General features: G+C 40.2%; 2 protein-coding genes and 1 long non-coding RNA gene across 5 annotated transcripts in view; 2 read left to right on the top strand and 1 right to left on the bottom strand.

The window, feature by feature from the left end:
• The window catches only part of dapk1 (death-associated protein kinase 1), a 72,651-nt gene extending 67,147 nt beyond the window's left edge, over positions 1–5,504 (top strand). For all 3 annotated transcript variants that reach the window (XM_029439394.1, XM_029439392.1, XM_029439393.1), the window contains exons 25-26: positions 232–420; positions 1,122–5,504. In XM_029439394.1, the coding sequence (XP_029295254.1) occupies positions 232–420; positions 1,122–2,417 (1,485 nt within the window). In that variant the 3' untranslated portion in view covers positions 2,418–5,504. The remainder of the gene's footprint in view (positions 1–231; positions 421–1,121) is intronic.
• Positions 110–11,628, bottom strand: LOC115013263 (uncharacterized). Its single transcript, XR_003832782.1, has 3 exons — positions 11,190–11,628; positions 10,751–10,937; positions 110–462 (listed from the first exon to the last, which is right to left on the bottom strand). It is a non-coding gene; the product is annotated as an uncharacterized LOC115013263 (long non-coding RNA).
• ctsla (cathepsin La) lies at positions 10,827–15,844 on the top strand. Its single transcript, XM_029439395.1, has 8 exons — positions 10,827–10,961; positions 11,874–12,005; positions 12,083–12,205; positions 12,655–12,807; positions 13,976–14,200; positions 14,649–14,817; positions 14,906–15,023; positions 15,428–15,844. Exons 2-8 carry the CDS (start codon positions 11,883–11,885, stop codon positions 15,525–15,527), a joined length of 1,011 nt encoding a protein of 336 aa, XP_029295255.1. The 5' UTR covers positions 10,827–10,961; positions 11,874–11,882; the 3' UTR covers positions 15,528–15,844.
• Positions 15,845–16,781: the final 937 nt, after the last annotated feature.

The following is a 16,781-nucleotide window of genomic DNA, read 5'->3' as shown; positions in this document are numbered from 1 at the left end:
TGATTCTTTAAAGAAAGTTGATAATAAAAAAGATTAACTCGATTGATCTGATGAATCACTTTATTCAAATTGAGGATTTTGTTTGAGGAATTTTCTTTTGAGGGTGATGACGTCATAAAATATGAGACTTTTTCTGGAATATTTTTCTCCTTCATTTGTCAGTCAATATCTTAAGAAATGGTAACATGGAGAGACTCCACGTATTTACTGCCCCCTCCTTCATCTCTGCAGAGGTGTAGTCCCATGACGCTGCTGTCGGAGCGTTTGCTGACCATCCTGCCGACCTGGAGGAAGCTGAGTGGACCCAACCAGCTGACGTCATGGCAACAGTTTGTCAGCGACGTCCAGGAGAACATCAACCCGCTGGTCAGCCAGGATCACCTACGCATACTGGCCCTGCAGCTGCACAGCATGGGGGAGGTGCGTGTTTGTTTCAACTGCTTCAAACCGGTCTGTATGTAGCTGCAGGGAAACAAAGTGATAGTTATGGGAGGGTAAAAACAATCAATGTCCCGTTTGTGAGTTCACAAAACACATTTGTTCTGTTGCAAAACTAAACCTTGATATTTGCTGCATAGAGCACGCTTAAGGAAATGTTTTATCTTAAGATAGTATTAGTGTTGTTTATAATGCTATAAAGTTTGATGGTAGTTGTGAGATTAAATCAAAGGTTCTTTCACATTAAATCTCGTCTCCAGCAGCTGGTAGTCAGTTCACCAGACTACCACCAGGGTGTGCTGTTTGTTCATGAATAAATAAAACCCCAAACTTTGATTTCATCTGTAAACAATTACTCTGCAGGAGGAACATGTTGTTTACCAGAATCACTTAGCTCAGGCAGACAAGTGACATGTGGAGGCTAAGAAATGTTTCCTTGTGTACATAAACTGGGTGTCCTATTTTACAATCGTTGTAGGAACTTTGCATCCCTTTATTTGAGGCTCCTACTTCCTTTGTCTGTGTTAAACTTATTTTTCAAATTGTTCTTATTTTTTCATGCACGCCTGTTTCCCTTTGATTATTTGTTTTCACTTTGTTTCTCCACACCTTCTCAGACTTATATTTTCCTGTCAATTTTCCTCTTCCTCTCTCAACATCTTTCCTCCTCCCTTCTCCCACAGATCAACATCATGCAGAGTGAGACGGTGCAGGATGTTGTTCTGCTGGAGCCTCGTTGGCTCTGCAGCAACGTCCTCGGCAAGCTGCTCTCCGTGGAGACCCCCAAGGCCATCCACCACTACAGGGGGCGCTACAGGCTGGAGGAGGTGCAGGCTCTGGCTCCTGAGAGCGACGTGGACGAGCTGCTGCAGATCCTGGATGCCATGGACGTCTGTGCCCGCGACGCCACCAACCCCTCTATGGTGGATGTTCCCGCCCTCATCAAGACGAACGGCCTCCACCGCTCCTGGACCGAAGAAGAAGAGGAGGAGTCGCTGCTCTATGGCGGGGTACGTCTTGTCCCCGCGGAGCACCTCACCCCGTTCCCCTGTGGCCTGTTTCACAAACTGCAGGTGAACCTGTGTCGCTGGAGCCACCAGCGGAAGCCTGAGGAGGAGGGCGGGGAGGATTTCTATGGCGATATTCACCTGTGGACCAACGGAGCCAAGGTGAGCCAGGGAGGAGTGGAGGCCATGATCCTGCTCGTCAACCACGGCCAGGGGGTGGAGATTCAGGTGCGCGGACACGAATCGGAGCGGGCCAAGTGCTACACCCTGTTGGACACAGCCTGTAGTATAACGGAGAACCTGCTGGCCTCCACGCTGCCCGGACTGCTCACAGCCAAATACTACCTGAGTCCCCAGCAGCTGCGGGAGCATCATACCCCCATCATGATCTACCAACCCAAAGATTTCTTCCGGGCCCAGGTCCAGCGGGAGACCTCGCTCACTAACACCATGGGCGGCTACCGAGAGAGCTTCAGCAGCATTCTGTCTTTCGGCTGCGCAGAAGTTTACCAGCAGGGGACTCTGGGAAAGGACATCCACATATCAGACGTCCCCCTTTTGGCTCGCAGGAAGCTCTGCCGCATGCTGGACCCTCCGGACGCTCTGGGGAAAGACTGGTGCCTGCTGGCCATGAACCTCGGCCTCACAGACTTGGTGGCCAAACACAGCAATGGGACTCCAAATGGCGCCCCTGAGCTGGACTCGGACCCAGTCTCCCAGCAGGCTGTGCTGCAGCCCAGCCCGACGGCGGCGCTGCTGCAGGAATGGAGCGGGCGAGCAGACAGCACAGTGGGCGTGCTGATGGCCAAACTGAGGGAGCTCGGCCGGCGAGACGCCGCCGACTTCCTGCTCAAAGCTTCTCCTGTTTTCAGGGTCAACATGGAAGCGGTGGCAGGGGCGGCCAACGGCTACCCCCCCACTTGCAACGGAGGCACATCGTACAACTCCATCAGCTCCGTCATCTCCCGCTGAACTGAACTTGGTCGGCTCTCTCTCCTCGCCCACAAGTCGTGTCGTCCGAGGTTTCCCCTGAAACAGGACTCGTGTGTGTGAATGAACATGAAGTGCAATCGTTCAGTTGTGAACCAGATGTTGTGTTTGTGCTCTCCACACCTGTACAGCTGAACTTTCCTTCCGATACGAATGTTGTGAAAGAGCTGATTGTCCTGAGCTCCAAAGAGGAACCCTGTGCTTTATATTCTGTTTCTGAATCTTGTTGTGCTGCTTTTTAATATCCCTCCTACTCTACTGCACACTGAAGACTCATCGTACAGCTAAAATACAGAAAAGCTACATTTTTAAAGCTCTAGGTAAAGCAATGATTAAAAAGAGGGCAGCCTCATGTTTGGACCTTTTTCATATCCAACTTAAAAAACTGAGGACTTGCCATCTTTTCTCACTCCATCCATCACAGTTGCATATAATATTATCTCCCTCCTTGCTTCTGTTTTACTGATGTGACATTTGGGCCGTTCAGCTTAGTGTTTAATAAGATAACAGCATTTTTCAGAGTGCCTTTGTGGCCTTCTACCTCCCTAAAGAGCACAAATAGTCTTGTTATTATAAAACAAAAACGTATTTCCAAACATTTGAAAAACTGTGCCTTGTTGACACTAATAGGAAAATTTCAATCAAGTCTATAGTCTTAAAATGGAAAACGCCATGTTACATTTCAGACAGGAAACAGGTTAATGAAGAAAGGAAAAAGAAAGCTAGGCTCATGTTACAATTAACTTTTTACTGGCAAAAAAACAAACAGAAATGTGAAACCAGAGATCTGCTGTTTTCTCTTCAGCGTTTGGAAGTCGCTGCAGGAGATGAAACGTCTTATTAGTGTCAGTGTGGAGTCGCTGTGACGCTCCGCAGGGAAACTACGTCATTCATGTTTAATTTAGGCTGTGGGTTCATTTTTGGTGACACTTCATTTTACGGGTTCCTGGAAAGAACTATGTAATATTGAATGGGCTGTGCTCGGACTAAAAGCATCTCTAGGTTACACCTGCAGGTACATTATGTTTTGATTGACATCCAAAACCCAAATATTACTACCAGACTAATAAAACCAGCAAATCACATTTTCGTAGCTAGAACTCGTTACTTTTTTGCATTTTTAATTTAAAGATTACTTTTCGGTTATCAAAATTGTTACTGGTTCATTTTCAGTTGATTGACTAATGGATTACTCGGCCGATAGTTTTGCTATAACACTAATCTGCTACAGTATACTATGTTTTGCAGCAAGTACACAAGAAATCAATATACTTAGTGCATTGCAACAGCACACTCGAACATCAAGTGTCTTAGTCTGCATACTAACTTCTTTTTGGTATACTTAATTTTTGATTCAAAACCTGCTTCAGATTAAGTACGTAGTATTGTTTATTGTAGTAAACACCTTGACTCAGCATTTTTCCTATAATCATTACCAAATTACAAGATTGTCCTTTCCAGGAACTTTACGAAGAGTTTACAGTTACACATCAGTTCCTTTCTTTCCAACTCTGGGAGCCGTAAAATACATTGTTACTAACTATTGTTACGACACATTGTTACACACAAAGGGACCTTTAGCCATCTTTTAACAGAACGAAGAGATTTTTCCCCAAAGTGCAGTGTCTTAATGAAAGGTGTTGAGCCTTCCAGCAACATGTTATTGGCTGTAAAGAGTTTAAAATCATCATGGCAGACAGGGTGGAGCTGATGCTGCGCAGCTTCCTTTACTTTGAATAAAAAGTGGCAACAAAATGCAAAAAAAAAAAAAAAGTTCATGTTTAACATTTTCTACTAAGCGAAAAGTACATTTATTGTGGCCAGTAAACACACCTGACACTGCAGCTTTTAATGCTTCAACGTCAGGTTTTCTGCACTAGTGACGTCAACAATCAAGTTACCATCCACAGTGTCAGATTCGTACACTCTGTCGAGCTAAATTTGAGCTTCTCTCGGTATCGCTGTCGCTGTTGGTCGACCGTGCGTGGCTTCACATCTTCTTTCACTTTTTGTCTTTTTATATCACAAAGCTGCAGCCCGGCTCGGTCAGCAAAAGCAAAGGAAAAGATGACATGAAGTTAGTATTGTTAGCTGAAAAGAGGGGCAAAGACTGCTGCTTTTTGTGTAATTTTATAACGTGTGAGAGATCAGAGGAATGCTCTTTTTTTTCATGTGTTGATGTTTGGAAAAAAAGTCTTTCATTCCTAAAAAAGTTACACTTTGTGGCGCTTTTTCAGGACACTTTCACAATTTGCTAGTAAACAGCTGAGCTAAGTGCCAGAGTGCAGTATTTCCTGTCCGCTTTACTTCCCCAGTGTTACAGTCTGTCTGCAGAGATACAACTTTAAATACTATTTCAGATACTGTACTTCTCTCAATATTTCTGTCTCAGCCTGAACTTGCCAACGACACAGCGAAACTTCCAGCTGTGATGTAAATACTCCAGGCCTGTTTCCTCACTTTCCTGTTCACTTGTTTGCCCCAAATATGTTCCAATTTCAAAAGGCAAACTGAATGTACGACACATCTCTCCTAAGAATATAAAAACAAATCAAAGATGAAACTCCACGTGTACAAAAATGTGACGGAATTAAATGTCCCAAACTGGTCAGATGCATATTTTTTCTTATTTTATTTTTCTTTAACTTGCTGAAGTTTGCCAATGCTGTGTGCCTAAAACACACTCGTTCATTCCTCTTATTATTGCCTTGTACAGTATTCAAGCTGAGAAGTGATGTTTCAGAAAGGGAAATTAATATTATGTTTTTGTAAAAGCTGGGAATCACTATTATTATCAACTTTGTCTCCGCTTGGTGTCTTTTTTCCGGATGGTTCTGACCCAAACGAGTGGATTTAAAAGCATTTTTCAGTATGTTTTTGTTTGATGAGGAAAGACGTACTTAATATTTTCCCCTCGGACACTGCGGTCGGATCGCCACATTGCACACATTGTTTTTTTGTTGCTATTTATGTTACGTTCTTTTAGCATGTCTTGGAATGCCATGTTCTTAGTACTTCTGACACTTTATAGTGTAATACATTTTATAATAAATTCTTTACCTAATGTCATCGACTCTGTCCTAATTGAAGACACAAGATATCTCAACAATTAAACAAGTCCTGAGATGATTAAAAGGCTTTCCTCTTATATTTTCTTTATTGATTCCAAACAACTGAATAATCAAGATGTTAATCAAATAAAAAATAAAAAGGGGGAAATAATCTCTGAACTGGTTACAACCGGTAGATATAAGCAGCTGGAGACAAAAGTCTGAAAGTTAAAAGCCTATAAATGTTGGAACCACTGCTGTACAGCACTAAACATTAAGAGGGAGGTGTTCTTCCATTACAAACAGAATTAAAACATATTTCCAAACATGTGTTGGGAGCAAAGATCAATAGAAAAATCACTTCCTACTCCTTTTATTCTCTTTATTTAAGGCAGACAGGGATTGGATGAGAGTGAGGGACGAGTAACAACATCCTGGGTTTTAAGAAAAGATTGTTTCGGTGTCCTTTCTTATTTAACAAACTTAATCAAGCTCAGACAATATTCAAAATATTTCCCCTCCAGTTAGTTTGAATGACGTCCTCACAACTAATGAATTTAAATCTCTTTGGAGAATCGATGACAGACGGCTGTCTCTGGGTGTTTACTCCACCAGATTCCAGGCTGTGTTATTCACACGTCTCTGAGTTCATTGTGGAGCTGCAGAGAAGTCGACCCTCCACCCACACACTCACATGACTGGGTTTGTCTCAACTTGCCCCGACTGCTGACGATGTCGACTGCCATTCAAAAATATTTGTAAAGAGTGATTAATGGAGCAGGAGGCGTGACATTTAAAATCACGTGTATCTGAATGTGTTGTTTGAACAGGATTTTAAACTTAGATTTGGTGGGTTTTTTTTTTAAGCACGATTTAAATATTTCTTCAAAACTCCAATCAATCTTCAATCATCTTCAAAGTGATCTGTTTTAAATATATCTTGCTTTTATATAATATATGCGGTTTCTAGCCAGAATAAAATCTTAAATGCTTTTTCAACTGCAATAAATTCATAAATACCCAAATGAATATATAAAAATAAAAGACAACTTCAGCTCACTTCTTTGTTTTTCCTAAATCACTGTACATTTCTCCAAAAACACAACTCTTGTTTTAAATCACATTTTCAAGATGATGCATTTATTTTCAATAAGGAAATTCATTTTTAAAATGTGGAATCAGTTCTGCTTACAAAAACAACCAGCAGTCCACACATACAGCAAATACTGAAGACATACCGTAGATTATGGAACTAATAAGAAATATGGAGATAAAGTATAAAAAGAAAATCACGTAAGTAAACATTTTTTTAATCTAAGACATAAAATAGTGCAGATATATAGCGATAAAGAAATATAAACTAAAATAATATGACCATGAGGTGATGACGATAATTCTTAGTCTATAGAAAAACGGGTTGAGTTTCATTGTTGTCAGTACAAGGGAGTTAAGTGGAAAACATAGCAAGGCTAACGTACACTTTCTTAGTACTGTGAAGAATACTCTCTGTTAGACCTTTAGCGTGTTGCCTAACGTGGATCAATAATGTTAGCTAACTGCTCTACTGAAGCTTATTTGAAAAAACAAAACATGTAGGAGTGATGGTGACCCCACTGTGTAGACGTGTGTATCAGTCCAGGTCTGGTACCTGACAGCCAGACAGCAGCTGATAACCTTCAGTTAGTTTAACTAGCATCCTAATCTGAGGAATGTATGATCAAATTATCAGTTCTCAGAGTTCACCAGCAGTGAAGATAAAGGGAATTCATCAAGTTACAGATTACAGGCAACACGAAATCATTTGACTACACAAACATGTTAACAAAGGCATTTAGATAAGTGAGTCTTTTTTTTTGGATCAGAGGTTTTGCTTGTCTTTACACAATTTTGTATAATAATATAATTATATTATATAATAAGGAAAATTCTAATTAAAGGGATGTTTTAAAGCGGGGTTGTATGAGGTACTTCGCCCCAGTCGGTGTATTACCTGCAGTAGATGGCCGACACGCACCCAGTTTGGAGACACAGACCGGAGCTAGTTTACTGTATTAGAATTAGTTCACTGTAAGTCGCTCTGGATAAGAGCGTCTGCTAAATGACATGTAATGTATTGCTGTGGACGGGGGCAGCAGCTAAATGTATTTCAGCCTCAAAAGAAAGGTTCACCTAAATAAGTCAATATCATATTAAGTGTATTCTATATTTAGATTATTTTCAGGCCCTTGCCGTCAGACAGCTCTTTTCGACGGGGAACAGATGTTGTTATCTACGCTCTCTCTTCAAAGCCACCAGACTCCATTGTCAAAAACTCACACTTCACAGAATAGAGGAGTTGCAGGTCAACTGCCTCGATACACTTTAGTTCCCTGTCGGACAGACTGTTATAAGACCTGTCTGTCTACATACCTGCCTGTCTATCAGAGCACGCTCTTTCCAAGCACTCGTTGTGCGTGAGCAGAGTCTTCCACAAGCTGCTAGCTTGATAGCTGTGAGCACTAATAACAGCCATGTTTGTTGTTTAGGTTCATTATGATATGCTTATTGTTCAAAGGCCTGAAGAGACGGCTGTCAGTGTGGCCAACTTGGCAACTTTCTCGCTAGTGCTGTTAGCTTCTTTCATAGGAAAAGAGTTGGCAACGCTGTTTTGTTTTCAGTTGGATCATTTAAAAAATCTAGTTTACTGCAGCTGGTAAAGGTGGGACTCATTTTTATTTTAGTTATAGGAGAAGATAACACTCGCAATTGTTTGTAAGATAAATATGAAGTTGGAGCTAGCAGTCAGTTAGCTTCGCTTAGCTTAGCATAAAGTCTGGAGATAATAGCTAGCCACAGGTAAGCTTTTAAACGTAGAATATAAACTATAGCTTCTAAAACAGGGAGTTAAAAGGTATTTTGAGATGTAAATTAATGATTGATTAAAAATCATTCAAGCCTCTTAACTATATAAATATATTAAATGCTAAGCAATGTCATAATGTGACATGATTCATCCACATATGTCTATGTAATGCATCACATTGTTATGTTGTCACCCCGGGATGCATGATGTTCCAATATTTCCTTGGCATCATACTTTATAGTAAGCTAAAAAAAATAAACATAATTCCGCTGCATTTGCAGAAATCAGAGAGCACACTGCGTCCTCAACAGCTGATGTGTGACTGGATCATGTTGCTCAAGCAGAGCGACACATGACTTACTTTACTAAGCACTTCCTGTACAAGTCTGGTCAGATACATCAAATACAGTCACCTCTTCACCTTCTTTGCTTATTGAATACAAGTAGCAAGATGTAAAAGTGCAAAATACTCATTATGCAGAATATATTTGGTTTTATTAGATTATTTTCACTGATGCAAATTTAGTTACTAATGTATATTGTTACATTTAAAACAATTCAGCAGACTATAAAAACAATGTTATAGTCTGTTTTGAATCTGCAAATGAACTATGGTTGTCAGATAAATGTAGTGGAGTAAAAAAGGACAATATTTGGAGTAGAAGTATAAATTATTAGTAAAATACTTAACAAGTGTGCAGTACTTGTGTAAATAGTTGCCCTCCACCAATGGTTGTCACGTCTGTAGAAGCATAAAGTAGAATAAAATTGAAATATTCAAGTGAAAATAAACTTGAAACTGTATTCAAGCAGTAATTGAGTAAATGCACTAGGTTCCTTTCTATCACTAATGACAGATTACATCACAAATAAGCATTATCTAAAAACAAAGGTTTTGGTTCTGAATGCATAAAGAATAGATTGTGTTCGGTTTCACAATCTTATCAACCACATGAGCATCGACTGATCAACTCAGACTTTGTGTCAGCAAGTTCCTGGAAGTCCTGCATGTTCAATCCCACTGCTTTAATAATAAAAACATTGACCATCTCTATTATACATCTTGTTTACATTTTATTGAATTTTAAACTTACTTTAATTTCACAGCTTCGTCTGAGGATACAGTTGCATTATGTAGGCAAAAGATACAATACATTTCAGGTTGACCTCCCCTTGTAGATGTGTTCCCAATAGGCCTGATTGTTGACACTATAGTATCATGCTTGTGTGTTGTGTAACATTTCAGTCCACTGCAGTCCTCAAGTTGTTAGTGTTAGTTAATAAGTGTGTTTACATGCACATGAGAAACCAGGTTGCAAGAGAGATCGGCCAACACGTTCACATGCACTTTAAATCTGCTTAAATCGGCCAAGAAGTTTAGTGTCTTTAGGAGAAATGTAGTTGGTCACCTAGTCCTGAAAGATGAAACTGTCCCGATTACTTAAATGCATGTGACCACACCTAGGGGGGAATTCACAAAGAATGGATTGTGGCCGTTGATAGCTCCATGAATTGCGCATAATTTGCAACCCCCCTCTGCCCCGTCTCAATATCCGATTTACAAAAGATATTACAGAGCAAACACGCCCAGAAAGTTTTACAGTGCAATTTGCCCCTTTTTTTATGGAGGGTGAGGGAGGAAATTATTTGTTTTTATAATAACCCTTTTTTTCAAAATGACATATAGGGAAGCTTATTCATTTATTTTTCATGAACCAACCATCATTGCTTCTGGTCACTGCATCCCAAAGTAAATGAGTTTGAGCAGACAGCACTTATAAATGCGTTTCAGTTACCACCGACTCTCTGAAGACGCATATATTTTCAATGGCTTTTAGCACTGATCTTTGTGTTTTAGACTGTTTTTGCAAAGAGTTTCATTTACATAGAAAGTGGCCAATTCTGCACCACTTGTATGCATATAGATGTGCAAATAGCACAGGATCACCGAAACACGTTTTGCTTGGCAGCATAGTGTGGGGGGGGGGGGGATTCTTGCGGGTGCTTTAAGAATTACACGGTATCTTATTTGTGCAATCCTTTTGTGGCTTGGTCGTGAGGGGGCTGAAATCCTGCCCAGGGCTCCCAAAAAAGGGACCGGCCCTGTGCAAATCTTCCCAGTAAGTTTCACTCCCTACAATATTGTTATCTACCCATTTCCAGTATCAACAACAAGTTACACCTTTTACAAATAATACCCAGGGACAGTCTCATGATGGATTTAGAAGTATTTTAGATGTTTTCTTTCAGGCTTATCCGAAAGATTTAATTACTTTAAAAGAAAAGTTCTTCATTTGACCTATCTCTTAATAAGTGACAATGAACGTGTATAAGAGGGTCCTTAACATGAATCAAGTTCAAACAAACAATTATGCGTTAATAAAAAAGGCTTTTAACTGCAATGATCCTGCAGGAAGACATACTGTCCTTTTTTCCAGGAGAGAATCACGTGCTTTCAAAGATGAGGTCGCACATTGGGGGCGGGGCGTCTACGGTGATAAACAAGGAGCCGACCAATCAGAGAGCTGGTGGGCCGGTATTCAGCTGCCAGTCTGGCCTTTATAAACTTTGTGTACCTCAGCCGAAGATTATTTCCTTCGTCGTCTTCAACTGGGAAGAACATACATACATACAGTAAGTGTTACATTTATTAGTCTACTTTGCTTATTGGTGTTGACATGTTTAACATTTGATGTCTATACTTGCGTATAAGGCAACAATATTGATAAATATTCGCGTGTCTTTGGGAATTTTTCGTCGTTTAATCCCATAATAAACAACACCCCAGTGTCAGGTTTAAAAAATGTCGACTTTAGACAATATAGCAAATTTATTTATTTTATGAGTAAAAAAACCACTTACATTTTATTGTATAGCCTCCAGCATTTGTCGTCTTGTTTCATTCGGCTGCCTTTGTCTTCATCTTCTACCTCCCTTATTGCTCAAAGCAGCCATTGCTAGTTTCTTTCCTACGGTTTAATTAAACCGCCACCGACAGTGGATTCGGTGGAAACTGTTATCTGAAAGCTACCGGTTACATTTTTGTTTGTTTCATTTTCCTGGTTGTATTTTCGATTTCCAGGCTGGTTCATTGGCTCTCTGCCACCGCAGCAGATCCCGTGACTGGACAAAACAAAAACAGTCTGGGTTTAGTGTTGTGATCTGACGAAGTTTCTGCTCCCTGGTTTGCAGGGACACAGCCCCCAAACAACCAGTTATTCTAGTTAATGTCAATAGTATATAAGTGTCCGGATCATCCCGGTATATTTGTCTTATTTGGTCTCAGTATCGACGTGTTTGGCCGAGCCGTTCGGGAATCATACTGTCGGGAATGTGTACTGCAGCTTTAATGAGGATCCCATTTCTGTATGAAACCATGGGCGTGAACAAAATGCATGACCAATAAGTGAATTTCGATGCATGCCATAACATTGTCCTAATCTGTGATGTATTTTGTAATGGAGTCTGTTTACCTGGAAGTCTGGCCTCCTGCAGGCTTTCAATGATTAACCTTCTTCTTTGGAAATTGTTTGTTTTTCCCTGTAGAAAGCAACAATGCTGCCTCTCGCCCTGTTGGCCATGTACCTTGGAGCAGCCCTGTCAGCCCCCAGCATGGACCCAAAGCTGGATGAACATTGGAACCTGTGGAAGAGCTGGCACAGTAGGAAATATCATGAGGTGAGGTATTGTTTGTTTTCACATTAAGCTGTTCCAGTCTGCCAATTACCACAACTAATAATTCTGATGATTTGTAGAAAGAGGAGGGCTGGAGGAGAATGGTGTGGGAGAAGAACCTGAATAAGATCGAGCTGCACAACCTGGAGCACTCCATGGGCACACACTCGTACCGCCTGAGCATGAACCACTTTGGGGACATGGTGAGACCAGTTTCTAGACAAAAACCAAAATATACATGCATGCATAACCTGATTTGATTACAAGATGTTCCTATAAACATGTGCCCTTAAATTAAAGCTAGAAAACGGATGATGCAGTGAATGGATTTTTAGTTTGGCATAAAACATTGTACACATTTTAAACTCGTCCAAGTATACACAAAGCCTCGAAAAACATAGTGAATCTGTGGGACATGGTCATACGAAGACAAACAAAATGGGGGGGGGGGGGGGGGGGGGAAATGTTAAATAACACTGTTGCGCATAAAACTGGGGGAATCACAGGATAAAAACACTAAGTTGAGTTAACTGTGACAATAATTAGTTAAAATACTTCAGCACTGAATTGTACCACAGCTGCCTTTACTCTTCACGTCTTCTTGTAAATCTTATTCACATTGTCCGCGTCACTTACTCTCTTGTCTTTCTAGACTCACGAGGAGTTCAGGCAGATCATGAACGGCTACAAGCGCAAAGCGGAGAGAAAGGTCACGGGGTCCCTGTTCATGGAGCCCAACTTCCTGGAGGCCCCACGTTCTGTGGACTGGAGGGATAAGGGCTACGTCACTCCCGTTAAGGACCAGGTAATAACGTCTTTATGTCTCGTGTAGCCTCGCGGCTCCCAGACAACAATACTTGGTGACTTATCAAGGTGTGCTTAAATGTGTTTGGCAGAAAGTATAAATGTGTATACATGTTTTGCTGTAACAGTGTAGGGAGTGTTGACAACAACTGAGAAGACTTATTGGATCTTTTACTTTTTGGAAAAAACAACCTGTTAGCTGTGGCTAGTGGTGGACCCTTTGTACCTTGTTCATCAGGAACAGCAGGGTGCTACGGATACATTAGAGCAATTCTGGTCATGATGACTACTTGTATATAACTAGCATTTAAAATGCATTAAAAAAAGAACAATCTTCTCTGAAATGTCAGTCTTTCACAAAAATGGACATTAATTAAAAGTAAAAGACTCGTACAGTCAGATGTTGATGCAGTAAAGACACAATTACATAATGTGTAACTTTGAACAGTTGCATCGTTACAGATTTGCTCATTCGAAACAACAAGGGCACTCTGCTCACTGGCGTTTGCTTGAACAGAGAGATAAGATGGCCACTTGCAGGTTATTTTTGTTATCTAGCTTCACACACACTCCTCCTCTCTGAGGGTACAGTATGTCCCTACCCACTACTTTGCAAATGCATCAACACCCTGTAAGATGAAACCAGTCTGACCAGCTCACGGTGAACTAGGTGGAGCACAACACTATTGTATACATTAGGGCAAAGTGCTGGGGAGCAACTTCCCATATAATTGTATTTATAGAAGTGCTTTCAAAGGCAGAGAGATAAAGTGCAATCACAAGATGCATAATGCCACATGGATGACATTGTTAAAGGACTAAAATAAAAAGATTTGTACATAAAGCAACAATAAGAGATTTTAAGAATACAAATAGGACTTTGTCTTTGTCTAGATGTTCAAATCATTGTTTCCCCTCACCAAGAGGCCAAAACACAAGTATTTAATTTACAATCATAAAAAGCTACTGAAACAAAATGTCCGACATCAGAAAGAGACACAAGAACACGAAACATGTTTTTTGTTTTGTTTTTAAAACTGAATAACTTACAGGTGGCATTAAAGTCTGGATGCACCATAGTAATATTTTGATTGAATGATCCTGGACTAAAGGAAACAGACTTTATGTCTTTGTTATCTAGTCTTTACTCAGTCCTCTCTCTGTCTCAGGGTCAGTGTGGCTCTTGCTGGGCCTTCAGCACCACCGGAGCTCTGGAGGGTCAGCAATTCAGGAAGACGGGCAAGCTGCTGTCGCTGAGCGAGCAGAACCTGGTGGACTGCTCCAGACCCGAGGGCAACGAGGGCTGCAACGGTGGTCTGATGGACCAGGCCTTCCAGTACGTCAAGGACAACAACGGCCTGGACTCTGAGCTATCTTATCCTTACGTTGGGACGGTACGTGTGTCATGGGAGGGAAAAGTGTGTTGAATACAGTTAACGTTGGTGTTTTTAAATCTTAACTCGAGGTTCACAATTTTTGGGTAGCTCAAAGGTTACTTTTCCCATAACATGGAGTTTATTTTATTTTAATTACCATTTAGAAAGCTGTTTTTGAAAAGCCCTAAATATAAGTTAAAGTCTTAAATTCATTAAAACAAAGCAATAAATCTGACTATTTATTTGTTGCTAATTGTTTGGTTATTAACAAACTTATCTTTTTATCTGTTTGACTTATCAAATGTATTGAATTGCTTGAAAATATAACTTTTAACCAATTATCTAGATTGTTGCAGATTAATAGTTAAATCCATTAACTTCATTTAGTGTTTGAATTGGGGAACAGCATTTGGATTCAGGAGTTCTGTGTTGCCGCTATAACGTCCCGCTTGCCTTCTTCTTCCAGGACAACCTGCCGTGTCACTATGACCCCTCCTACAACTCTGCCAACGACACCGGGTTCGTCGACGTGCCCTCCGGTAAGGAGCACGCTCTGATGAAGGCCGTCGCCTCCGTGGGACCCGTTTCAGTCGCCATTGACGCCGGTCACGAGTCCTTCCAGTTTTACCAATCAGGTCAGTCAAAGACACTTTAAGTTTTTGCTGGTATCTTCTGCCCTGTTTTTAAGAAAGTTTCTAAGTAACTGAATAATTGTTTTTTTAGGAATCTACTATGAGAAGGCGTGCAGCTCCGAGGAGCTGGACCACGGTGTGCTGGTGGTGGGTTATGGCTACGAGGGAGAAGATGTGGACGGAAAGAAATACTGGATCGTGAAGAACAGGTCAGTGGAAACCATTTGTCCCCACAGTGCAGAATATCACAGTCTGCTTGTATTTGTTAGATTAACTACTACCGGCAAAGAAAGTATTTCTAGGAGTAAGTACTTGCAATATTGCGCCTATAAATCTAATTAACAAAAGCCAAAATTGCAAACTATTACCAACATAATTTTAGCATTGAACTTGGCTTGAGAACACAACCTAATATATATCTTTTAAGGTTTTTTCTTATATCTTTTAGTTTGGGACGACAAAGTATTTATTTTAGGTCCAGTCAGCATCAATTTACAATTTTAATAGGATTATTTTAAATAAAAAATTCTTGAAACATTTTTAAACTCTTTTTTTGTTTTACCAATTTAATTTCTGAAACTGATTTCCTGATCTTTTGTTTGTCTTCTTGCAGCTGGAGTGAAAAGTGGGGAGACAAAGGCTTCATCATGATGGCTAAAGACAGAAAGAACCACTGTGGCATTGCGACAGCAGCCAGTTACCCTCTTGTCTAACGTTAGCTCAGCTGCACTGAGTCAAGTGGTTTTATTGCAATAGTCTGGTTGACGGCGGCGAGCGACAGATCAGAGCGAAGATATCGACAGGAGATTCTGCGATGTTTTATGAAGAGAAACAGTGTTTGTTGTTTTTAGGGGAATGATGCCATTTTGTTTTTGGCTGTCTTTATTTTATCTGGAAATAGATTTTAGTCTGATGTTTTATTCTTTGTAAATATGTTTATGCTGCTTGGTAAGTGAACACTTGCTATGGTCATTGTAAATGATTTTTTTTTTTTTTTCTACTTTTACTGTGATCAATTAAAGTTGAGAAACACTAGTTTGGTGTTGGGACTTTCTTTTTAAAAGTGTTGTATTTTTGATCCCTTCTAAAGATCCGGTGTCATCTGTTCTTCCAAAATGTCAACTTTTCATGAACTAAGAAAACGCCTCAGGATCATGTCATTTTCACTTAAGAACATTCAAAACGCATTCTTGAATCATTACATGGCAAAGCATTTGTTTCGATAGCTGTGGAAGCTTAATGGGGCATTAAGTCATCAGTAACCTCTCAGGACTCGACAAGTGTTGTCCCACATGCAGGGATCAATGTCACTGCATAATATCTTCAGCTGCTATAGCTCGATGGCCTTGATCACAAAATAATATCTGGACCTGCTTTATCTTAGAAAAACAGAAAAATAAATATTATTCGGTTACAATAATAACAATGTTATTCGGACCACTAAACGACTTGTTAATTCCACATGCTGGCTGTGTAGAGTCACATGATTTCATGTAAAGCAGCTGAGCTCCTGACGCCTAGGTACTGGGATTTATAGGATTATTGATTCTTTAACAATTGGGCTGATTCATAAGAACTTTACTGAAGTGCTGAAAGTAAGAGGTGTGGACACCGATGATTACTTTTCGTGTTTATTTCATTCAGGGCAATTTAAACTACATGACTTAAAGATGAGTTTTATAATAAAATGATCATTACGTCTATAAAATGTCTGAGGTGACCTGTCTTTTGTCTGACCAATAATAAAAGATTTTCAATATACAATGATAAAAAGGGAGCAAATCGTGGGAATCTTTGCTTATATGAAAGATGATTACTCAATTGTTTTGTTAGTGGTAATTAAAGGTCATCTAGAATAAGAATATTAGGTTACAGCACTTTTATGAATGGGGATGAGTTGGGAACAAATAAATGAATTTTCTTTACATACATATACATTAGAACGTATTGTGATATAAATATTATGT

The sequence above is a fragment of the Cottoperca gobio genome, chromosome 9 (assembly GCF_900634415.1).
Source record: "Cottoperca gobio chromosome 9, fCotGob3.1, whole genome shotgun sequence".
In the NCBI taxonomy this organism is placed as follows: domain Eukaryota; kingdom Metazoa; phylum Chordata; class Actinopteri; order Perciformes; family Bovichtidae; genus Cottoperca; species Cottoperca gobio.
The sequence above is the reverse complement of the archived record's forward strand: the minus strand, read 5'-3'. Positions and strand labels throughout refer to the sequence as shown.

Bases quoted from the DNA above. Each gene is read 5' to 3' on its own strand.
- ctsla (XM_029439395.1), top strand. From the start codon at position 11,883: ATGCTGCCTCTCGCCCTGTTGGCCATGTACCTTGGAGCAGCCCTGTCA. The intron at 12,206-12,654 runs GTGAGACCAGTT...TTGTCTTTCTAG, and splicing joins TGAACCACTTTGGGGACATG to ACTCACGAGGAGTTCAGGCA. The intron at 14,201-14,648 runs GTACGTGTGTCA...TTCTTCTTCCAG, and splicing joins CTTATCCTTACGTTGGGACG to GACAACCTGCCGTGTCACTA.